This window comes from Garra rufa, chromosome 11 (assembly GCF_049309525.1).
Source record: "Garra rufa chromosome 11, GarRuf1.0, whole genome shotgun sequence".
Taxonomy (NCBI): Eukaryota; Metazoa; Chordata; class Actinopteri; order Cypriniformes; family Cyprinidae; genus Garra; species Garra rufa.
In genome coordinates, this window is record NC_133371.1 from 41,440,316 (window position 1) to 41,466,691 (window position 26,376).

General features: G+C 35.6%; 1 protein-coding gene across 1 annotated transcript in view; it reads right to left on the bottom strand.

Moving 5' to 3' along the window:
- Positions 1–25,226, bottom strand: part of ptprq (protein tyrosine phosphatase receptor type Q) — a 74,984-nt gene extending 49,758 nt beyond the window's left edge. Inside the window, exons 1-19 of the mRNA XM_073850216.1 lie at positions 25,179–25,226; positions 24,792–24,933; positions 24,404–24,661; positions 23,315–23,532; positions 23,063–23,243; positions 20,676–20,966; positions 20,309–20,593; positions 18,829–19,020; positions 18,411–18,671; positions 16,164–16,294; positions 15,402–15,531; positions 14,472–14,625; positions 14,278–14,384; positions 12,562–12,659; positions 11,394–11,559; positions 9,186–9,446; positions 7,511–7,671; positions 3,343–3,457; positions 2–141 (exon numbers count right to left, since the gene is read on the bottom strand). Of these exons, the coding sequence (XP_073706317.1) occupies positions 2–141; positions 3,343–3,457; positions 7,511–7,671; positions 9,186–9,446; positions 11,394–11,559; positions 12,562–12,659; positions 14,278–14,384; positions 14,472–14,625; positions 15,402–15,531; positions 16,164–16,294; positions 18,411–18,671; positions 18,829–19,020; positions 20,309–20,593; positions 20,676–20,966; positions 23,063–23,243; positions 23,315–23,532; positions 24,404–24,661; positions 24,792–24,933; positions 25,179–25,226 (3,339 nt within the window). The remainder of the gene's footprint in view (position 1; positions 142–3,342; positions 3,458–7,510; positions 7,672–9,185; positions 9,447–11,393; positions 11,560–12,561; positions 12,660–14,277; positions 14,385–14,471; positions 14,626–15,401; positions 15,532–16,163; positions 16,295–18,410; positions 18,672–18,828; positions 19,021–20,308; positions 20,594–20,675; positions 20,967–23,062; positions 23,244–23,314; positions 23,533–24,403; positions 24,662–24,791; positions 24,934–25,178) is intronic.
- Positions 25,227–26,376: the final 1,150 nt, after the last annotated feature.

The window sequence follows — 26,376 nt, forward strand, 5'->3', positions numbered from 1 at the left end:
GGTCAGGATAGGGACACATCTCCTTATATCTGATGACAAATGAGTGAATTGTGTGGTCGAGGGGAATTGGCATCCGCCAGGACAGCAGGATCCCATTGGAACCGACCCGCTCACCTTCTGGCTTAGAGGGGGCTGCAGGTACTGCATACATATAAATAAATAAAAAAAAATAAATAATGAAATAATTATTATGCATTCAATATTATACTTAAATCCAATTGGTTAATTACAGCAGTTATTTCAAGTAGTTTTTACACACAATTAATTTCTTGCATTTATGCTTATATCCTCTTCTTCTGCAATGAAGCAGGACGGATATTGTTGCTCTGACCTAGATTTGATATCATCCAGGTCATTATCAAATTCAGAGGTCTTTCAAAAGGGCGTTTGGCTCGCTAACAGCTATCCGTTGTTGTGGAGGTGTTAGCCATTTAGGCGAATAACAATATACAGCCATCAAAAAGCGTGACCCGACCATGCCATTCTCAGAGGAACGAGCAACAAGCACCCTGGGAATCTGATACCGACCTATCAAAGCCTGCTAACTGGAATCAGCATCAATTATGTATTAACATAAATATACACACACACACACACACATTTCAAATGGAACAACGTGTATATGGATTCATGTACAACATCTCAAAAGGTTTCGCCTTTCAATTTTCGTCACTGGTTCTTTGATTACTAAACAAAACAGTAGTATAGAGATGGTGTCAGATGGTACTTTTATGTATAACATGGTACTGTATAACATTTTGTACCTTAAATGTGTATTTTTTTTTAGGCTTTTTTTAATCTTAAAAATAGCAGTTTTTTATTAGCCTCTGTGGTTCCATGAAGAACTCTTAAAGGGATAGTTCACCCAAAAATGAAAATTTGATGTTTATCTGCTTACTCCCAGGGCATCCAAGATGTAGGTGACTTTGTTTCTTCCCTGGTGAAAAAAACAGCTAAAACCAGCCTAGGCTGGTTGGCTGGTTTTAGCTGGTCAACCAGCCTGGTTTTAGCTGGTCATAGCTGGAAGGCAGGCTGGTTTTAGAGGGGTTTTGGCCACTTTTCCAGCCTGGCCAGGCTGGTCAGGCTGGTCTTAGCTGGTCAGGCTGGGAGACCAGCTAAAACCAGCTACTTCCAGCTTAAACCAGCTAAGACCAGCCAACCAGCCTAGGCTGGTATTAGCTGTTTTTTTCAGCAGGGTTCAGTAGAACACTAACAAAGATTTTGCAGTCTGTCAGTCATATTTATTTTTTTGTGTGTGTTTAGTGTTGTGTATGGATGTATTTTTAATTTGTTTTTTTGTTTTATGTTGTGATTGTGATAAATTGTATTCTGGGACATCTCAAGGAGTTAATCCTAATAATAAATACAAAATACAAAAATATAATAGCAGTCAATGGGCTCCATGGGTTTGAGAGTCAAAAAAACATATACAGACAAAACCAAATTAAAACACTTTGGCTCTTGACGATACATTGAGGTCTTAAGACACCAAACAATCGATCTGTGCAAGAAACTGAACATTGTTTACCTCTGATTCACAGCAATGTTCAACTGTTCTGAGCGCAAATACAACAGCTGGCGCTTGACGAAGAGCAAGCAACCATAATTTCAATTGATCAGGCTCAAAAGTTGGGGATCGGTGAAAAGTCAACACTCTTGAATGAGTTAGGGCAACAAACATAATCTTTTAGTTTTTAATCAGTAGCAACAATCAGGATAAGCACAAGTAATTGCCATTTTGAATAGCTGTCTTATACACATTTTTTTTTAACTGTGTACACAATGAGTGACGTATACCTGCGACAGATTGTGCCAGAGCACAATGATGTGTCATGCGCCGGCTGTTGTTAACTCGCTCAGGACAGTCGGGCATTGCAGTGGATCCGAGGTAAATACTGTTCAGTTTCTTGCAGAGACTGATTGTTTGGTGTATTAAGAAGACCTCAATGTATCGTCACAAGCCGCAGGGTTAAATTTGGTTTTGTCTGTATGTTATTTTTTGACTCTCAAAGCCGTGGGTCCCACTGAGTGCCATTATATTACTGACAGACTGCAATGGTTTGAGTTAAAAATACTAGTTTGTGTTAGGGCTGTCAATTAATTGAAATTCAGTTTCGATTTCGGCTTTAAATGATTATGAAAATATAATAATCGAGATAAAACGATTATTGCTCCCAATTTCACCCACTTTGTGCACTTTCGCTCCTCTATAACAGCCCAATTTCAATCATTAAAATCGTGTAACGTGACTTGCATAAAATGGGACATGCTTTATTTGTTATTATTTGATGTCGTGTTTTTAAAAGCATGAATGAGAAAATAAAATAAATAAAAGCATGAATGAGAATTTGTGCTTTTTTGTGTATGTGTTCAGAGACAGAACACAGAACAGGACACGGACAAGTAAAGTGAACGTTAAGTTAAGATGCGTACCTAAACGGCCAAATGCATGCAAATATATGTCAAAATGCAGCGTTTGGTGATTATTCGTGTAAACCTTCGTCAGTTATGTCTGAAATTAACGTAAACAGTTGAGAATGAAAATATGTGTGAAACAGTATATTGGATCCATGCAGCTATTAAAGCGGCCGCAAGTAATATTCCTTCTGCCGTCTGCGCTTAATGTTAATCAAACAACAAAAGACAAAGACAAAATCACTCAATGCTCTTGACGGTGGGACTTTTGTAGTTTTTATAAGAAACAAAGCACGTTTCATTCTTACAGTGAAGACTGCTGTTTTATTTTACTTTCAATTGATTACATTAACTTTTATTTGAACTTTTTTTTCTATTATATTGCTATCTTTAAATTAATCAATCATAAAGTTCCAGAACCACTCATAATAATGTTAAATAATCCTGTTTACAATATTGACCAAAATAATCTTGATTGCGATATTTTACCATAATCAAGCACCCCTAGTTTGTGTTCTACTGAAGAAACAAAGTCACCTACGTACTGAATGCCCTTGGGGTAAGCAGATAAACATCAAATTTAACTTTGGGGTGAACTATCCTTTTACCATCCATGGAACCTTTCTATTGTCCCTTATAGTGGAAACAGATTCTTTAGAATATTAAAACGTTCTTCACACTAAGAAAAACGGTTATTTTAAGAAATATTCATTGAAAGGTGCTTTGAGGAACCCATAATGGCTCTTCTAAGGCATCAATGTGAAAACCCCCTTTGACTTGACAAGAAAAAAACTGTACAAATCCCAGGAGGAAGTCTACAGAAATATATATGAGCTATGGGGAAATACATATAAATAATGTAGGGATATCCCCCTTTTTTTTTTTTTAAAGAGGACAGTGGTTAAAGAATGGTACACACAGACTTACAGGACTCATTAGTGGTGATGAGTATTCGGCTGACAGGGGAGCTGAACCCTGACGAGGCCACCGCATTGACCGTCACAGTGTATGATGTTCCAGGAGTTACACTGGACACTTGAGCCTGAAACACAGAATACAATACAATATACAATACATATACAGGATACACATCTACAACCAACAAAACATGGTGACAGATACATCCTTTGATGTTTCAGTCATTAAAAAGTTACACAGACACAGTCAAAACAAAATTATTCAAACACCAGATTTTTTACTAGTGGGTGCAGGACACTATAGTTCATTTATGTAAGTGAGGACAGCAAAATAAAGTAAACGGTGACATATTATACCCAAAAATTCTTAATACAGTGGACTACCAGTAAAAGTGACTACTAAAAAAATTATTCAGACACTTTGATCTGACTATGTTTATTGCTAATGCAATCTTTTTACACCACAGACTAAACAAAATTAAGCATTGCCTGGTAAATGGTCAACAAGTATTAGTACTGGTTTAAATATTCTCATACTATCAGTTGTCTGAATGTTTGATTGATTGTAATTGATTACATACATTTCTATCAAAGTCATCAAACATCATCAAGATGGATTTGTTTTGACACAGTTTAACTTGTCATATTTGATTACCATTTTCTAAACTATAGTGTTGTTAAAATAAACTTAGTACTTTTTAGTACTTATAAAGCACATATTCTGCATGACCATATTCTATATCCCTTATCCTACCCAATACCTAAACTTAACAACTAACTATTAATAAGCAGCAAATTAGTAGTTTATTGGCACAAAAGTTGTAGTTAATGGTTTGTTCATGGCGAGAATTGGACCTTAAAATAAAGTGTGACCAAAAAAGCGTATTTTAATTTATGGTGACACTTTATATTAGGTGGCCTTAACTATTATGTACTTACATAAAAGAATAAGTACAATGTACTTAATGTGGTCATATTGCATTGCAAAACACTGTAGCTTCTATTAAGGTGGGATATGGGTAAGGTTAGGGACAGGTCAACAGTGGTAATTACAGAAATTAATTACAAATGTAATTACATATGTGACCCTGGACCACAAAACCAGTCTTAAGTCACTGGGGTATATTTGTAGCAATAGCCAAAAATACATTGTATGGGTCAAAATTATAGATTTTTCTTTTATGCCAAAAATCATTCGGAAATTAAGTAAAGATCATGTTCCATGAAGATTTTTTGTAAAATTCCTACTATAAATATATCAAAATGTAATTTTTGATTAGTAATATGCATTGTTAAGAACTGAATTTGGACAACTTTAAAGGTGATTTTCTCAGTATTTAGATTTTTTTGCACCCTCAGATTCCAGATTTTCAAATAGATGTTTCTCGGCCTAATATTGTCCTATCCTAACAAACCATACATCAATAGAAAGCTTATTTATTGAGCTTTCATATGATGTATACATCTCAGTTTTGTAAAATTTAACCTTATGACTGGTTTTGTGGTCCAGGGTCACATATAGGTTTTTTAAAAAAAAAGATGTACACAATAAGTTTATTGTACCAAATTATTAATTTAAATGTAAGTACATAGTAGTTAAGGCCACCTAATGTAAAGTGGGACCTAATTTATTTATTGCATTTTTTTATTATTGAATAAAGTGGATTTTTTAAAATATACAGTCAGTAAAGGCTCATTGCATTTCAGTGAATGACAAAACTTGCTGAGTCACATCTCTTCTAACAAGACTGAAGCATAATAAACTATACAATAAACCTCAGGTAAATGTCAGCACAAGATAATCAACGAACCCCAATTTAAATGCGATCGGATATATAATTGCGATTCTAATAGCACTGGCTATGCCTGACTGAAGACAATGACTCACATTAATCAAACACGTCGAAATACTCCCCCAAAATACCATCATGCATCAAACCGCCTTCGAAAGCATCTAAATACCATTAATAATACACTCCCACAAACAAGTGAATCATAGCATGATTCGTTAGCATGCACTTTAAATGATATGCATTGCTGATAATAGTTTCACCAGAAGTCATTTGTTCATAAAAATATACCAGAACAAAAACATTTCTGATGGTTTTCGGTCACATGTTGAAAAACACAGGGTTTGTTGAGTCATAACAGCGGCAGGTAAATTACCGTTCGTGATGTCACACCACTTGTTTCAGAAAGACTATAGTCTTATCAGACCTGAGGATAAAATAGCCTGACAACACCAAGTAAAACAAGATAAGACTACAAAATCTAATGTATGCTTACAGGGATTACATATAAAAACCACACTAACATGAATTTCACTATACCAATAAATAATAAAATGTCAACTATAAAAACCAAGTGGCATTTGCTGACAAAGCATTCCTCAGAACTAATTTCACCCTTCTGAGCCATTTTGCAATTTAACTAGCTGGTCTCAAGGTCTCAAAATTCACACAAGTGTACCGTAAATAAAAAATGATGCATAAAATTTACAGAAAGCATCTAAATTTAAAAGGAAATGACTTTTATGAATGTTCTACAAATTAATGCCTCAGAGGATAAAATGCCAAATGGCACACAGTCCTGCACAAACCAGTCAATACACAGTGATATTTATCACACACTCAAGTCTTTGTTTGTGTGCCAGTATTGTCGTGTTCGTTCATTCTAAAAAACGCAAGCCAGTTCAAGAATTCCTCTAAGGTCGTTTGGCGTCTCACCATGTCAGCAGCTAGCACCTGTGTCTCTAACAGAACACGTTCTGTGTTCTTTAGGAGAAATCAATCTTGATTTTCTGAAATCTCTTTCTGAAATCTCATTTCTGAAAATGACCAAATTCTAACTCTTTAAGTTCCTGTGTTCGAATTTTCATTTGAAATCATTCATGTCACTGAAATTGATTTGAATTTCATTTGAATTTCAAATGCAATTCGAATCAGAATGACAGGAAGAAGAAAAAATTTAAACATTGATTACAACCATCCCTTTTAATAAATTTATTTAAACAATTCAGTTTGCTATACAGCAAAAATTGTTTTCACTTAAAAACTGATAGTAAATTTGAAAAATAATTACAAAGAAATGGCAAGTAACACATTGAATGAAATGTGAAATTGTCTGTTTTTCAGAAAATTGCTAACTTTTCACCCTTTAAGTTGCTGAGTTGGAATTTTCCTTTGAAATTATTTCATGTCACTTAAATTTACTTAAATGTTAACAGGAATTTGAATAAGAATGACAGGAAGATGAATTTACTAAAATTACCATTCCAAAAAAATAAATATAATAAAAGTTGTAAAATTGCAACTGTATATAAAAGCTAAATAAAAGACTTTGGGTTTGAGTTTCTAAAATTCTTAATATTATTATAAATTAAAAAAAAAATCTATAGGTGGCATTTCAAATTTAATTCTGTCAAGTGAGTCTCTGAATTAAAAAAAATATCTATAGCTGGCATTTCAAACATTGATTACAACCATCCCTTGTAATTTATTTCTTTAAACAATTCTGTTTGCTGCACAAGGAAAAGTTGTAGAATTTACTTTGAATTTACTAATTCTTAAAAATAAAAAACACTTAAAAATTGCTAGTAAATTTCACAAATATAACAAAGAAGTGGCAAGTAACTATATATATTATATATATAATATATAATAGCTAAAATAGCATTATCTTGTAAAATGCACTCCAATAATCTCTGTTTTATTTAGAACACACCAGTTCAAATTCAATTTCTGAGTATCAAAACTTGACTATTTAATTTATAGCATGGTTAAAAAGCCTGCGTAATGCATGTAATGTAATGCAAAACCCATGCAATGCAAATATGCAATTAAAGCCTACCTGAATGTTTCCGAGGCCCACATACAGGATAACCAGCAGGGGCAGACAGGATGGCATGATGGCCCTCACTAACAGAGAGAGCTGCTGGATGGGTGAACGGAGTACCTAACTAGTGGTATGTAGCTGACCAGAAACAAACTAGTCCCCTCCACCACTGTTAAAACTATTATTAATGGTCTTCTCTCTCTCTTTCACTCTCTCCCTTGTTCTCCAACCTTCCTTCACACACTCCGCCCAGCTGACACAGATACTCTTCTACCTGACACCTGGCATACGGCTGCGGGAGAGCAGTGACTCAGGTGTATGCATGTGTGTGGGTGTGTGTGTACCTGGACGCTGCTGTCTGCTAAGGTGGTGATGTTGATATTGCCGTGGTCAGGATGCAGTTGGACCTGGTAGTTCTTATCACATCCAGGTGATGCCAACCAGTGGAGAGAGAAAGCCCGAGGTGAAAGGCTTATCACTCGCAACCCCTCAGGACTGGCAGGGACTGAAACACACAGATTATAGTTTTGCCCAATAAAAAACATGCAAATGCATGCGTACAGTATATTTTATAGGCAGGCATATGTTAAAAATTCTATTCAGTTCAGACTGGTTAAATTAAAGTTAATTCAGTCTGGCCAGGTTCAATCAATCAACCAATCAAGCACCCTCTAAAAAATGTAAATGCAATTTGAAGTACTTGACAAGTGTACACATGACACACAATACAAGCTAAATGGTAAAAATTGTTAATAAATGGTTTAATTTGATTCATTGGTAACACTTTGCAAAAAGGTGTAATTTGTTAACATTAGTTAATGTTTTAACTAACATGAACAAACAATGAACTATACATTATTACACTATGTTACATCTTTGTTAAAGTTAGTTAATAAAAACAGTTGTTCATTGTTTTGTTCATGTTAGTTCAGTGCATTAACTACGTTAATAAACAACTTGTGACTTTAATAATGCATTAGTAAATGCTGAAATTAACATGAACTAAGATTATTAAATGCTGTAGAAGTATTGTTCATTCTTAGTTCATCTTAACTAATGAACCTTATTGTAAAGTGGTACTGATTCATTTCAGTTTGGTTCAATTCAGGTTGGTTCAACAATTCAAACCAAACTTAACTAATTAAGCAAACTAATTCAGCTTAATTCAGGGTTATTATCGTTAACTAAAACTATATAAAAACATTTTCAGTACTTTAAATAAAATTAAATATATATATATATATATATATATATATATATATATATATATATAAAACTTATTTCATTTCAGCTTTTTTCTCATTTATATAAACTAAAACCAACAAATAAAATTAGTAAATACTGTATAGACAAATTTTTAAAATATGAAATAAATAAAACTAGCAAAAAAATTGAATGAAATTTGAACAAAGCTATAATAGTGTATGAATGATATTTGAACCCTGGTTCAATTTACTGAATTTAAATTTCATTTAATCAATCAACTCATGAATTACAGTTAACTTTAGTTTGGTTAAATAGTTCAATCAAATTAAATTAATTTCAGATTTGTACTAATTAAATAGCTTTCCACTGATGTTTGTTAGGATAGGACAACATTTGGCTAAGATACAACTATTTGAAAATCTGGAATCTGAGGGTGCAAAAAAAAATAAATCTAAATATTGAGAAAATCGCCTTTAAACTTGTCCAAATTAAGTTGTTAGCAATGCATAACACAAATTAAAAATTAAGTTTTGATATATTTACGGTAGGAAATATCAAAATATCTTCATGGAACATGATCTTTATTTAATATCCGAATTATTTTTGGCATAAAAGAAAAATCAATCATTTTGACCTATACAATGTATTTTTGGTTATTGCTACACATATACCGTGCTACTTATGACTGGTTTGTGGTCCATGCTCACATTTGTTCAATTAGTTCAGTGCAAGCTTCAATTGACAGTTCTAAAACAGTTTTACAGGTATTAGTACCTTCAAATGTGCAAAGTGCATTGTGGGTAACAGTCTAACCTGTATGTATGGTGATTGTGGCAGAGGTTCCACTAATGTTGTTTCTGAATCGCTGTACAGTGGTGTTGTAGGAGCAGCCATTCCACAGGTCACTGACGGTGATCTCCTGCAAGTGCGGACTTACGTCTAATGGCCAGTTATGAGAACTGTTGCTGACCGTCACTCTATAAAAATCAAAATGACCAGCAGCTGGTTCCCACAACACTGTGGCGGACGTCCCGTTGACGTGAGACACAGAGAGTGAACATACACCTGCTGGCCCTGGAATAAAAAAATGAAAGGATTAGTTCACTTTCAGAACAAAAATTCACAGATAATTTACTCACCGCTTTGTCATCCAAGATGTTCATGTCTTTCTTTGTTCAGTCGTAAAGAAATTGTGTTTCTTGAGGAAAACATTTCAGGAATTATCTTCATATAGTGGACTTCAAAGTTTGAACTTCCAAAATGCAGTTTAAATGCAGCTTTAAATGGCTCTAAACGATCCCAGCTGAGGAAGAAGGATCTTATTTAGCGAAACGATCTATCTTTTTTTTAAAGGGGTCATCGGATGCCCATTTTCCACAAGTTCATATGATTCTTTAGGGTCTTAATGAAAAGTCTTTAATATACTTTGGTTAAAAATTCTCAATAGTAGTGTAAAAAAACACCCTTTTACCTTGTCAAAATCAGCTCATTTTGTCGCATGGGCCCTTTAAGCGCAAGTGAGCTCTGCTCGCTCTGCCCCTCTCTGCTGAGGGATTAGGAGCTGTAATGTTTACTTTAGCCACATTTAGCCGGATTTAGCTGCATTTATCGGCGAAACTTGTCGGCCATTTGCAAAGACCCTTATTCTAACTTCTGCTGTGGGTGAAGCTGCATCACAAACGATTCACACGAACATAGATGCATATGTAGATCGGGATTGGCGCTTTCCTTTTAAATACGAAAGTAACATTGTCCTCTGCCTCTTCAGTAGCTCAGATGTTGGTAGTAAATGACTACTGCTATGTTCGTTATTACATCCAACAACAGAACACCTCAATCGCTCAGTTAGAGTCTTCCTCTGCACCTGAGTCAACACAATGGCGATTGTATTAGGACTGTTTCAGCTCGGTGAGGGCGGGTCTAAGGTAAAACGCTCATGTCAATCAACTGTGTTTTGTCACAATGACAAGAAGCTGAGAATGACTTGATTTTAAAAAGGGGATATTACACTGGGTGGATTTTTATCATTGTAGGGTGGTTGTATACACAAACACACATTAATGTGCAAACAACATGTAAAAGTTAGTTTTGCATCCGATGACCCCTTTAAACAAATTGACAATTTACTGTCTATACTTTTTAACCTCAAATGCTCATCTTGTCTCGTCTCTGTGATGCACATGCATAGTCAGTGTAATTCGGGTCAATACAGTTAGGGTATGTTGAAAAACTCCCAACTCGTTTTCTTCTTTAGCTTCAAAATTTACGTCACTGTTTTACCTTTTTTTTGTAAAAAGGGTGTTTGATCTTCCTTGCATGTTCACTTTGTAAACAGTGGGTCGGTACTTCTGCAGCAATGTAGGACGATTTTGAAGGAGGGGAAGAAAATGAGACAGGAGTTTTTTGACATACCCTAAGACAGGCATTTGAGGTTAAAAAGTATATAAATTGTCAGTTTGTTTAGAAAATGTCTGATGGTTTTGCTAAATAAGACCCTTCTTCCTTGGCTGGGATCATTTAGAGCCCTTTGAAGCTGCATTTAAAAAGTTCAATTTAAAAAGTGCATTTTGGAAGTTCAAACTTGGGGGCACCATTGAAGTCCATTATATGGAGAGAAATCCTGAAATGTTTTCCACAAGAAACAATTTATTATCGACTGAAGAAAGAAAGACATGAACATCTTGGATGACAAGGGGGTGAGTAAATTATCTCAAAATGTTTTGCTCTGGAAGTGAACTACTTCTTTAAACATTAAATTGAATTAAATTTGAACATTTTTTGTCCATGCTAGTAAATCAATGGCAACCTTAAACTTTTCAAAATATCTTCTTTTGTGCTCAACAGAAGGTTATAGGTTTGGAACAACTTGAGGGTGAGTAAATGACATGAATTTTTCATTTCTGGTTAAACTATCCCTTTAACTGTTAATCTGTATTTGTCTTTGATACAAAAAGCAGAAAGCATCACTAAGAACAGAATCAAGGGCCATCGCTTCAAAAATACTGACTGGGAGATTCTTACTAGTAGAAATGTTTTGGGATGTGGTCTGGCTGAAATCTGACCCCAGGAAGGACTGGATCTCAAACCTGTAATCACTTCCTGGGGTCAGGTCATGAATCCTGACACTGTTTCCATGGATATCAACCTGGTGCTGCAGAGGGACGTCACCCGCAAGGCCATATCGAAGCTAAAGAGGTTTGAATAAGAAGAAAGCAAGTAAGCAAAAGAAATAAAATAAGCCAGAAGTGACAGCAAAGACTTTTATAATGTTAAAAAGGATCTCTGTTTCAAATACCATTATGAATTTTCTATTTATTAAAGAATACTAAAAATATCAAGCAACATGACTGTTTTCAACATTGATAATAATAAGAAATGATTCTTGAGGAGCAATTCAGCAGTTAGAACGATTTCTAAATAATCATGTGACACTGAAGACTAGAGTAATGATGCTGAAAATTTAGCTTTGCATTACAGGAATAAATCATATGTTAAAATATATTCAAATAAAAAATAGTTATTTTAAATTCTAATAATATTTCACATTACTCCTGTTTTTAGTGTATATTGAAACAGCCTTTAAACAGAGACTTCTTTCAAAAACATTAACAAATCTTACCAACCCCAAACCTTTGAATAGTAGTTTACATAAAATAACAAACAAATGTTAGTAGCTCAGTCAAATTAAGATGTTGGCAAGGCCAGCCTAGAATAGGGGTGAGAATGGATGTGGAAAGATCATCACCACTGCCCTTGAAAAAGCCACTTTAGCTCAGGTTATTCCAGGGGACTTTACATTGCACCAAAAGCATCTTTACGTGATACACACAAATACCTTCCTTCTCTTTGTAAGCTACAATATAATGAAGGATTGGCACTCATGCATTATGAGAAAGGCAGAAACCCGAGCATACAGGGTGTTGCTAGGCTACATTTCAGCTGAGACGGTCAGTATGAAAGTTTTAACAGGTAAGCAAAGGCCCTAACACTAGTCTACTCATGCTTAGAATACACACAAACATGTAATAATGCATTCCACATAACTGCATCAAGCTTCTGGCCTATTCAATTGTTAAAAACAAATAAACAAACAAGCAAAAAATACTAAAGTACACTATCATACGCAACAACCAAATCCCTACAGTATGTGGATCTCAAAGCTGATTGGATGATCAAAAAGTCACCCTACCCTGTAACCATCCACTTTGCCTGGTGGGTGTGTCCACAGTACATACATGCTGCTCACTTCCTGTTCTATGAAAGTGAGCTTGTCAGGAGGTTCTGGAACTGAAGTATAAAAAAGAGAATTTTTAAAGCATGTGTGTGTATTTACAGTTCTGTTCCAAATCCTGTTGAACTGTCTACATAGATGACATTTAAAGGGATAGCTAAGCCAAAAATTTAAATTCTGTCATTAATTACTCATCCTTATGGGCTACTACGTTGCTGTCTATGCAGGGTCAGAAAGCTCTTGAATTTCATCAAAAATATCTTAATTTGTATTGAGGATGAATGAAGGTCTTACAGGTTTGGAACGACATGAGGGTGAGCAATTAATGACAGAAGTTCCATTTTTGGGAGAACTATCCCTTTATTAAGGCATAACAGGTATTTATAAAGAACAGGGTGTTGAAGAGTTGCTTCCCAAGAAGAGTGTTCCAAATGAGTCATTTATAAGGTTCTATTTCAGTTAGCATGCTGCCTTAGAATGCTGCTGTCTATGTAGGCATTACGACAAGGCACTAAGTTTTGGAACAAAAGTTAATACAGTTGAGCTCAAAAGTTTACACCCTCTTTCAGAATCTGCAAAATAAGACTGATCATCCAAAATACATGGTATTGTTTATTAAGTACTGACCTGAATAAGATATTTCACATAAAAGATGTTTACATATTCAAACGTTTACATACACTTAATTTTGTTTTGTTTTTTTGTTTAGCGATAGTTGTTAATAAGTCTCTTTGTTTGTCCTGAACAGCTAAACTGCCTGCTGTTCTTCAGAAAAATCTTTCAGGTCCCACAAATTCTTTGGTTTTCCAGCATTTTTGTGCATTTGAACCTTTTCCAAAATGACTGTATGATTTTGAGATCCATCTTTTCACACTGAGGACAATTGAGGGACTCATATGCAACTATTACAGAAGGTTCAAACACTCACTGATCCATATAAAAAAATCCATGTATTAAAAGCCAGAGGGTGAAAACTTTTTCAATTTGGAGATCGGGGTAAATGTAACTTATTTTGTCATGTAACTATCTTCTGTAGCCTCTAAAGGGCAGTAGTAAATGAAAACAATATGATATTTAGGCAAAATAAGAAAAAGTCAAAAATTTTCTCAATGGCATTCTCTCAATGGCTCTCAATGCATTGTTTTTCCTTCGGAAGCATCAATGAGCGTTTGAATATGAGTCCCTGAGTTGTCCTCAGTGTGAAAAGATGGATTTCAAAATCATATAGTCATTGTTGGAAAGGGTTCAAATACACAAAAATGCTGAAAAACCACAGAATTTGTGGGAACTGAATGATTTTTATGAAGAACAGCAGGCAGTTTAACTGTTCAGGACAAACAAGAAACTCATGAACAACTATCACTAACCAAAAAAACACAGCTGTGGATCTTTCAGATAAGTACACAGTATTGAGAATCAAGGGGATGTAAACTTTTGAACGGTTCATTTTTATAAATTGTAAACATCTTGAAATATCTTATTCAGGTCAGTACTAAATTAACAATAACATACATTTTGTATGATCCCTCTTATTTTGGTAAAATAACTAACATTTTGCAGATTCTGAAAGGGGGGTGTAAACTTTTTACCTCAACTGTATTGACTCTGTTCCAAAACTTGTGCCTTAGATTCTGAGTAATTTTACTACTAATCTATAAGTGTAGTCACACTCACATGTGTTAGCATTTACAGCAGCAGGTAAACTTCGCCTGTCTCCACTAACGCTGCTCACTTCAACAGTATACACACTTCCAGGCAACAGGTTGTCAAACCAATATGTTCTAAAAAGAGAGAAAGCCACAGTTACAAACTTTCTCACATAAAGGATGAAACTTCAGGGCAGATAGATAACTGATCTAAATCCGCACCTGTCATCAGACGCACTTTGATTGGTCTGCCGGATAAAGGTTGAGTTTCTGATGGACAGGATGAATGAGTCACAGACCCCCCGGCCGGCCCTCCAGCGCACGCTGAGAGACACTGATGTCCTCTGCACTGGCAAGAAGGTGACCAGACTGGGAGCTACAAAAACACTCAAGGGAATTGAACACAAAGTTATCGGTTAAAAGTTAGAACAGGTTCCTATGATCAATTCACAAAACCAGAAAATAAATAGAAATATCATACATTGTTCTAGTTATGCTCAGCATAAGCTGATAAACTAAACTGGTCTTAAACAATGGTTTAAAAAGTAATGGGTATTTACTGTCCAAAAGAAGCTTAGTATAGTACTGAGTGCAAGTATACTAACATTCAAAAGTCAAGATAATTGAAATGTTTTGAAAGAAGTCTCTTATGCTCACCAAGGCTGCCTTTATTTGATCAAAAATACAGTAAAATAGTAACATTGTAAAATATTTTTGTTATCTGTGATGCAAAGCTGAATTTTCAGCATCACTACTCCAGTTTTTGGTGTTACATGAACCTTCAGAAATCTTTCTAATATGCTAATTTGCTGCTCAAGAAACATTTCTTACTATTTCTTCTCAATGTTGAAAGCAGGTGTGATGCTTAATATTTTTTGTGGAAACTGTGATTTACTTTTTTTTTTTTTTATAAATTTGAAAATTCCAAACAGTATTTGAATTTTTTTTATATATTGTAACATTCTAAATGATTTTTTTTTGATGAAGAACAACATCTTTTTGAAATAGAATTATCTGTATAATCTTTACTGTCTCGTTTGATTACTTTATAACATCAGCAAATATAAGTATTATTTTTAATAAAATAAAAAAATAAATAAATCTCACTGACCCCAAACTTTTGAAGGGTAGAGTCATTTGTTGTATGTGTACCTGCTCTGATGGTGATAGTCACAGCTGGACTGTCTCTGAAAAACTCTTTCTCGGTTCGGACTGAAAAGTTGCATAGCTTTCCTGCAATCACGTCTTTAAAAACTGCTCTAGTGTCCACTACTTTCTGCACCTAGAGAGACACACACAACAAAGTAGTAAACAAACTCTTTCACCCTTTTTTGAGTATCTATTATTTGTGATCCTGGCCCACAAAACTAGTCTTAAGTGACACAGGTATATTTGTATCAATAGCCAACATTACATTGTATGGGTCAAAATTATAGATTTTTCTTTCATGCCACAAATAATTAGGATATTATGTAAAGATCATGTTCCATTAATCTTTACATAAACCTACATTTTTAATTAGTAATATGCATTTCTAAGAACTTCATTTGGTCATCTTTAAAGGCGATTTTCTCAGTATTCAGTTTTTTTCTACCCTCAGATTGCAGATTTTGAAATAGTTGTATCTCAATTAAACACCTATACTAACAAACCATATTGACTTCAGTTTCACTTCATATTCATAAAAATGCTGATGGTGATCCAATTGATGGTGGAATTGGAGCAGGAATGTTACACTGTATGAGGTCAACATTTGCACTTGTTCAGTCAAAAACTACTGTCGGACACTTGAAGATGATTTTCACTGTGTAATGAAACCAGTTAACTTAGATCATAGCGCAAAACATTTTATAGTGTGTAAATAAGAAACACAGACATCATACACAGGATGTGTACTCACACACAAGATCGTACCATGACAGTATCAACGCAGTTCATACACAGCGCCTCATAATGATGGCCGCTCCCCTCAGCCCCGTCCCACAGGAGCTCTATGGAGCTGTCAGTCACAACACCAGCACGCACATGAGTGGGTGGAGCCAAAGCTGTCAATAAAAAAACAGACATTCAAATTAAGTACTTATCCCAAGGACTCTATGACTCATATATTTATGCATATTGTGCAAAACTAGACTAAAATATAATTATTATTTAGATTATTATTTTCTGGATGCAATTTGCTGCAATAAATATGTGACCCTGGACCACAAAACCAGTCATAAGTAGCACAGTTATTTTTGTAGCAATAGCCAACAATACACTGTACAGTATGGGTCAAAATGATAGATTTTTCTTTTATGCCAAAAAATCATTAGGATATTAAGTAAAAATCACGTCCTATGAAGATATTTTGTACATTTCCTACAGTAAATATATAAAAACTTATTTTTTTGGTTAGTAATATGCATTGCTAAGAATTTCATTTGGGGATTTTCTTGATATTCAGATTTTTTTGCACTCTCAAATTCCAAATTTTATCTCAACCAAATATTGTCCTATCTTAACAAACCATAAATCAATGGAAATCTTACACTTATGATTGGTTTTGTGGTCCAGGGTCACATATGTAATGTAATGAGGTCAAGTGTAAATGTAGGGTTATTATTATTATAATTATTTTTTATATACAGCATACAGTCAAATTGAATGTGCAGTATAGAATAATCATTATGCTAGTATTTTAACTGAGCATACATTACCAGTCAAAATTTGGAATCATTAAAGGAGAAGTTCAGTTCCAGAACAAAAATAAACTCACCCCGTACCCCATTTTCAAGATGTTCATGTCTTTCTTTCTTCAGCCGTAAAGAAATTATGTTTTTTGAGGAAAACATCTCAGGATTTTTCTCCATATAGACCTTTTTCCTGAACACGGAAGTAAGTCCGACTCTTAACTGAAAGAATGCTTTGCATTTCCGGTCTGCATTGTTTCTAGTCAAATTAGGGTATATTCCGAGCTAATAAACTAATGTTAAACCTATTAAAATGTTTTTAAAAAGCACATGGCTCCATAGCGCCATCACTTGGCAATGTCGCAATGACCGTCATTTGTCAGTGCCTCACTTTAATGAGTGTGTAGATGACACGAAGCAGCGGAAGGTAGCTACATTAAAAACACATGGACGCTATTTGAATGGGTTCCTATGGAAACCGGAACAGAAAAGCATTCAATCTGACGTTAGAATTCGTAATGGCGGCGCTCATCGTTTACTCAGGAAAAAGGTCTATAGTGGATTTCTATGGTGCCCCAAATTGAACTTACAAAATGCAATTTAAATGTGTCTTCAAGTGATCCCAAATGCGGTTGTAAACAATCTTAGCAGAGGAAGAAGGGTCTTATCTAGCGAAACCATCAGTTTTTTTTTGTTTTACCTCAAACGCTCGTCCTTTCTTGCTCTGCCTGAACTCCATTTTTATTCCAGTTTAAGACATGTCGAAAACCTTCCATCTCATTTTCTTTCTCAACTTCAAAATCGCCCTACATCACTGTTTTACCTTTTTTGTTAAGGGTTATGATCTTCTTTGTATGTTCACTTTGCAAACACTGGGTCAGTACTTCTGCAGCGATGTAGGATGATTTTGAAATGATTTTTGAAGTTGATGGAGAAAATAAGATGGGAGTTTTTTTTTTAACATACCCTAACTGTCTTGAACCAGAAAAAGTCAGACAGACCAAGACAAAACGAGCAGTTGAGGTTAAAAAGTATATAAAATGCTTTGGCGCCGATAGCCTTGTGGGCAGCGCATCGACATACGGCGCCATTGCGCTCCGGGCGTCCCGTGTTTGAATCCCGCCCCCCATCTCTCTCCCACTCCGTTTCCTGTCATGTCTGATCTGTCCTATCATAATAAAGGCAAAAATGCCAAAAAATAAATAAAAATAAAAAAGTATATAAAATGTAAACATTTTTTTTAAATAACAGATTGTTTCACTAGAAACGCATGAAGAAAGAAAGATATGAACATCTTGGATGACAAGGGGGTGAGTACTGTACATCTGTAAATTTTTGTTCTGGAACTGAACTTCTCCTTTAAGATTTTTGAATGTTTATGAAAGAAGTGTCTTATGCTCACCAAGATCTTCCCAAAGATTCCAAACTTTTGACCAGTATGATACTTACTTTAGCAATAAGTGTATAAGTTACTTAAATGTTTTCTCACAGGTCCTCACAGGTGGCAGAACAAAGCCTTCACTGCTCGTGTCTCTGCTGGTCACGAACACATTAAAGTCATACTGCATCCCTGGACTCAGGTTGTCGACTAACAATTTGGTGCCGTCTTTGGACACTGGCGTCCAGGATCGATTATTCTGGTAGGTAATGGTGATGCCGTCATAAATGCTGTTTCTAGGCATCAGCACAAAGAGCTCCACAGAGTGTGTGCTAACTGTGCATGGGACAGCTATCTGAACGCTATCAGGTTCTGAAAGAAGTATCAAAAATACATATTATAAATTGAGAAAGGAGGGGACATGGAAGATAAAAACAGAAATGAATCATACTTAGAGTGTGTTGTATGGTTGTCGCTACACTCATGTTCCCGGCCTTCACGCCAGCTACGCCCACTTCGTATGTCCCACCTGGTTTGAGCTGTGAAAGAGTGATGCAGGTGGAGCCATTCACCCAGAATTCTCTAGTTTGGGCCTGATTTGTTTGTGGTCGGAGCTGGATGTAATATTTATCAACTTCCTCATCCAGTGAAGGCCACCAGCACACAGTCATGTTCTCCAGACCCACAGCATCAACTAAGACCCTGTGTGGAGGACTAACCTCTGAAACACACACACATCAACACACAAAACATCTATGTGGCTCTCAAGTGAAAATCCAAATGATTCAGAAATCATTTATGAGCATCTGCTTATTTGCCTGCATTGTCTTTATTGTTATAACACCACATTCAGAATTAAAAAAAGGTAATTACACTAAATAAGATGGCAAAATTAGTGCTGATCATACAATACCAGTTTTTGAATAGTAAGATTTTTTATGTTTTTTAAAAGAATTTGATCCAAAGCACAGCAAAAACAGTAACAATTTTGAAATATTTTTACTATTTAAAATAACTGTTTTCTATTTGAATATATTTTAAAATGTATTATTTATTCCTGTGATGCAAAGCTAAATTTTTAGCATCATTACCCCAATCTTCAGTGTCATGGTCCTTCAGAAATCAGAAAATCAATTTAGAAATGAGAGAAATGAATGCTTTTATTTAGCAAGGATGCTTTAAATTAAAGATAAAGACATTTATAATGTTACAAAAGTTTTCTATTTCAGATAAATGCTGTTCTTCTGAACTTTCTATTTATTAAAATACCTGAAGAAATTTACTCAGCTGTGTTCAACATATAATAATAAATGTTTTTGGAGCAGCAAATCAGAATATTAGAATGATTTCAGAAGGAGTAATGATGCTAAAAATTCAGCTATGAAATAACTATACATAATAATTTACATTACATTATTAATACATAATAAATTACATTTTAAAATATATATTTAAATAGAATACAGTCATTTTAAATAATAAAATTATTTCAAAATTTAACTGTTTTTGAATTAAAAAAAAGGCTTTAAAGAGACATCTTTAAAAAAATCTTACTGTTCAAAAACTTTTGACTGGTAGTGTAATTTGTATCGGTAATTAGAATTAAACAAAATTTCCATTTTTTTCACTGTTATTTAAAAATTGGAACATTAAAGGATGATTCCATTTTATCATTTTGCTAACATCACGAAAATGCTACTTTTGAATGTTCTCTGAACAAAAAGTAACATTCAAAACAAGGTACTTGTTTAAAATTTAAACAAGCAGTCAACTTAGAGTTACTTTTTTAAAAGTAGTAACATTTCAAAAACTGTTAGACAAACTCTCAACATTTTGTTTTGAGAACATTAAGTCTGAACAAATGTCCAATACTGTGAGTTCATTTGCCAGAACATTAGCCAAAGTTCTGAGAACATTTCCTGTTAGCTGAGATGTTGATAAGAAAGTGTAAGCAAAAGTGATTTCACCCCTTTATATCTCCTACACACTTAATTTGTTGCAAAACTTACCTGTGATAACAGTCACAGACAGACTGTCAGAGCTTTCCACACCTTGAGCTGTGACAGACACAACTGTGATCCTGTGAGCATGATATGCCTTCAACCCACCAATCACAGCGCTCTGATTCATCTTGTCCAAGCGAATGGCATGGACTCTACCAGAGGTTAGATCCACCCAGTGCAGGATGTATTGCTCAAACTGAGCATTATGAGTAGAATCAGGGGCAGACCAGAGCAATGCAATCTGATTGGATGTGACAGCTGTCACTGTGAGATTCTTAGGAGGATTTGGCCCTGCAACATTACAAAAACAGTTAATTTCTAGATAAACAAATTCATTTTAATGTGTTTTGATACTATACAGGTCGAGACTTACTTGTATTAACAATAAAAATGTGTCCAAGTGTTTGAGACGCTCCACTGGGGCGCGTAAGAACCAGTGACAAATGATAGACGTGTCCAGGAGAGAGATCTCGAACTCTCACTGTGTCTTGAGTGCTGGTGAGTGCCATATCTGAGATGGTTTCATCCTTTGATTTATCTTCTGATTGTAGAGTAAGCATAAATCCAGGAGATGAATCCAAATGAGATTCATTAGACCAGATAAAGGCTACTTCTGTCTCACACACACCCTCCAGATACAGCCATTCACCCCTGCTTTGGAACACTGTAACAGAGACACACGATTAATGCAAACGCAACTCTCAAATAACATCTTGTTGAAATGTCAAATATTTAAAGGGGTCATCGGATGCAAAACTCACTTTTAAATGTTGTTTGAACATTAATGTGTGTTGGCAGTTTGTGTACACAACCAACCTACAATGATAAACATCCACACAGTGGTATTTTTTTAATCTTTAAAGGGGTCATCGGGTGCCCATTTTCCACAAGTTCATATGATTCTTTAGGGTCTTAATGAAAAGTCTCTAATATACTTTGGTTAAAAATTTTCAATAGTAGTGTAAAAAAACACCCTTTTACCTTGTCAAAATCAGCTCTGCAAAAAATTTCAGCTCATTTTAAGACATGGCCCCTTTAAATGCCACCGAGCTCTGCTCGCCCCGGCCCTCTCTGGGATTATGTTTACTTTAGCCGCATTTAGCCACGTTTATCGGCGAAACTTGCCAACAAGCACATTATTAAGAAATGCCATTTGCAAAGATGCATAAAAAACCCTTATACCCACTTCTGCTGTGGGTGAAGCTGCATCAGGAACGATTTGCACGAAGATAGACACATATGCAGATCGGGATTGGCGCTTTCCATTTAAAAATGAAAGTAACGTTAAACCTCTGCATCTTCAGCGGCTCAGATGTCAATAGTAAATGACTACTGCTATGTTCATTATTACATTCAACAACAGAACACCTCAATCGCTCAATTAGAGTCTTCCTCTGAGTCACACAATGGCGATTGTATTAGGACTGTTTCAGCTCGGTGAGGGCGGGTCTAAGGTAAAACGCTAATGTCAATCAAATGTGTTTCGGCACAAGGACAAGAAGCTAAGAATGAGCTGATTTTAAAAAGGGGATATTACTTTTAAAGATTAAAAAAATACCACTGGGTGGATTTTTATCATTGTAGGGTGGTTGTGTACACAAACTACCAACACACATTAATGTTCAAACAACATGTAAAAGTTAGTTTTGCACCCGATGACCCCTTTAAAAGTAATATCCCCTTTTTAAAATCAGGTCATTCTCAGCTTCTTGTCGGTGTGACCGACAGAGGCCGCTCCTACGATAGTTGATTGACAGCGCCTTACCTTAGACCCGCCCTCACCGAGCTGAAATAGTCACACTCCGATTGCCATTGTGCCGACTCAGGTGCAGGGAAAGACAAGAATGTCTCAGATTGAGCGACTGAGGTGGTGTTGTTGGATGTAATAATGAACATAGCAGTTGTCATTTACTCCTGACATCTGAGCCGCTGAGGAGGCAGAGGATAACGTTACTTTCATTTTTAAATGGAAAGCGCCAATCCCGATCTGCATATGTGTCTATCTTCGTGCAAATCGTTCCTGATGCAGGTTCACTCACACAAGAAGTGGGTATAAGGGTTTTTTATGCATCTTTGCAAATGGCCTTTCTTAATAATGTGTCAGTTAGCAATATTCGCAGCTAAACACTGCTAAATGCAGCTAAAGTAAACATTACGGCTCGTCATCCCACGGCAGAGAGGGGCGGGGTAAGCAGAGCTCATTAGCATTTAAAGGAAAATGCAACAGAGTAGCTTGCTCTAAAAAAGGGATGATTTTGACAAGGTAAAAAGAGCGTTTTTTACACTACCATTGAGAAATTTTAACCAAAGTATGTTATAGACTTCTCATTAAGACCCTAAAGAATCATATCAACTTGTGGAAAATGGGCATCCGATGACCCCTTTAAAAAAATCAAATAAACAGAGAGAAAATGGAGACTTCCAACTGGCACATCTTTAATCATATTCCGCCACACCTTAAAAACTCCAAACCTCCAATGCGATAAAAGAGCAACTTCTGAGCAATACAGTATTCCTCAGACAATTTCTCTGAAAATGCTCAGTCTTGACCAGGCACAGCTTGATTTATCAAAACAGGACATATTCCTGGATCAACATGCTTTGCTGGTCCAGGAACAACATTCCTATCAACCCAATCAATCCTGACTCCAACCCAACCTCTTTTTCCAGGAACAACAGTAGATGTTGATCGAGGAACATGTCCTGCTTGTGTAAATCATACCCCCCTTATCTCTTACACTCTGTATCTCCTTCACTCACATTCTTCTTGACATATGTAGGGGAGCTGCAGGTAGCACAGGAAAGCAGTGAAGAAGTATCCCGCTCCTGTCGCATTCTTCTGCATTGCAACACAGCCCGTTTGATTGGGTGCAAGCGTTGATGTCATTTCAATGTTTAAGTTGTAGGTGGAGCCATCAGACCAGCGGAAGTCACCTTCTGTCTTTGGACGTTAAAAATTTTAGTATGCAACAAAAAATATTCAAACAGTGTCTATGTGAGTTTGCAATGTACCTCATGGTCATTCAAAGCTGTCCACAACAGAAGAAGATGGTTATAGGATTCTAAGTAGGATATGATGGACAAAAACTCTGCATCTGTCTTTATGTTGGCCAGATGTGACCCTGGGGTTGATCTTTCACACGCTTGCTTTGCTCCAGACCATGACATGAATCTTGGGTTCACCTTATAACAGCTCCATCCCACAGCAAGCCAGCCAATGGGACACTGACCTGGAGGAGGAAGTTACAATATCAGTGTTAATGTCTGTCTTTATATGTGGCCCTGGACCACAAAACCAGTCTTAAGTAGCACAGGTATATTTGTAGCAATAGCCAAAAATACATTGTATAGGTCAAAATTATCGATTTTTCTTTTATGCCAAAAAAGGGTCCAAAGGAAATTTACAAAATATCTTCATAGAACATCATTGATCTTTACTTAATATCTGAAACAGTCTGAGTAAATGATTCACTAAAAATCTCAAATCTCACAACAGTTTCATTCAGAAATGTTGTAATTTTCTAAATAACTGACGAGTAAAAGGTAATTTGTATCAAGCCCAATAAAAGCTGGTTCTAAGAGTTTTAAAACTTTTTTCTTTAAAATAGCTTTTATCCAAAGCAACTTTAAATAGAGTAACACTACTCAGCATATGTGACCCTGGACCACAAAACCAGTCTTAAGTCGCTGGGGTATATTTGTAGCAATAGCCAAAAATATGGGTCAAAATGATTGATTTTTCTTTTATGCCAAAAATCATTAGGAAATTAAGTAAAGATCATGTTCCATGAAGATTTTTTGTAAAATTCCTACTATAAATATATCAAAATGTAATTTTTGATTAGTAATATGCATTGTTAAGAACTTAATTTGGACAACTTTAAAGGTGATTTTCTCAGTATTTTGATTTTTTTGCACCCTCAGATTCCAGATTTTCAAATAGATGTATCTCGGCCAAATATGGTCCTATCCTAACAAACCATACATCAATAGAAAGCTTATTTATTGAGCTTTCATATGTTGTATACATCTCAGTTTTGTAAAATTTTACCTTATGACTGGTTTTGTGGTCCAGGGTCACATATGTGTCTGTGCACATACCTGTCTTTATGGCGAGCTGTAAGCTTTGTGTAACATTAATTTGGAGATGAGGGATGAATGTTTTCTTTGCCACACTGACATTGTAACGACGTCCAGGCTGTAACCCATTCACCTGGTGGAATGGTTGAAAATGGGAAACAACCCAACACTGCTCATCCAAACACATATCCAAGACATTTCCATCATCTAACGTTGGCCAGCTGAACATGGCAGTCGTGGATGAGACATTCACGCGTATAGAAGAGCTCAGAAGAGGAACTAAAAACAAAAGAGTATTAAAACACAGCCAAAACATAGTAGAATCTCAAAACAAAGAATATAATTATATCATTAAAATAAAACAATATGTGCATTTGTGTCATTGGACAGCTTTTGTCTTTAGTGTTACCAAAGTGGAAAGTCTTGGCATCAAGCAGTTCTGAGCCATTGTATGATTGTAGACTGAATTCCAGCTTCTCAGACACTTGTGGTGCTCTGAACTCCATCACACATTCACACATGTCTTCACAAACTGCAGTACTGCTCAACAACTGACAGAGAGGAAGAAACTCAATTAATCAAACATATTATCAATGTACACTTTTAAAGGAGTCATCGGATGCAAAACTCACTTTTACATGTTGTTTGAACATTAATGTGTTTTTGGCAGTTTGTGTACACAACCACCCTACAATGATAAAAAAAAATTTAATCTTTAAAAGTAATATCCCCTTTTCAAAATCAGGTCATTCTCAGAGGCCGCTCCCACGATAGTTGATTGACATGAGCGCTTTACCTTAGAACCGCCCTCACAGAGCTGAAACAGGCAGACTCCGATTGCCATCGTGAGACAAGAATGTCTCAGAATGAGCGTTTGAGGTGTTCTGTTGTTGGATGTAATATTGAACATAGCAGTCGTCATTTACTCCCGACATCTGAGCCGCTGAAGACGCAGAGGATTAACGTTACTTTCGTTTTTGAAAGGACAGCACCGATCCCGATCTACATATGTGTCTATGTTCGTGCGAATCATTCGTGATGCAGCTTCACCCACAGCAGAAGTGAGTATAAGGGTTTTTTATGCATCTTTGCAAATGGCCTTTCTTAATCATATGTTAGTTAGCAATATTCACAGCTAAACGTGGCTAAAAGCGGCTAAAGTAAACATTACGGCTCGTCATCCCAAGGCAGAGCTCATTTGCATTTAAAGGAACATGCAACAGAATAGCTCGCTCTAAAAATAGTGTTTTTTACACTACCATTGAGAAATATAAACCAAAGTATGTTGCAGACTTCTCATTTAGACCCTAAAGAATCATATCAACTTGTGGAAAATGGGCATCCGATGACCCCTTTAAAAACAAAGGTTACAAAAGGGGAATCTCACAGAAGAACCATTATGAACAGTTGTTAAAAGAAACAATTTTTCTTAAAGTGTATTTTGATAATCTAAAGAACCTTTTGTGTAATGTACGTCAAAGGTTCCTTATGGAACCATCAATGCCAGTAAAGAATGTCACACAAAAGTGTGTGAGCACATGTAAGAGGGACTCGGTTTGCTTCTCACCTTGTTTCCCAAAGAAAGTGTGTAAAAATTATCTGTCCGAGTTGGAAAACACTGAAACGCCACCTGCACATGGACAGAAGATGGACTTCTGGAACATGGAAGACTAAAAGCCTGCAAAACAACAAGAGGGAAGAAGAATCTATAGAGTTGAGTGCAGATCAAACACTTTCTATCAAGCTTAATATGACTGCTATCTTTTAAATCAACATGAAATGGCATTCACAAACATCCTCTGCATGTATTGCATTTCTGAGTGATGTGTTTGATGATAAACAATTAAAAAAAGAGACTTGTATTCCAATTACATTACTGTGAGTCACCACTGAATTACTTTTTCAGCCTATGTTTTGCAGGCTGCATTGCCTAAAACAATGACAAAAAGCAGTATTTGGCTAATGATTAACATTATTTCCTGGCCTAGAAAATC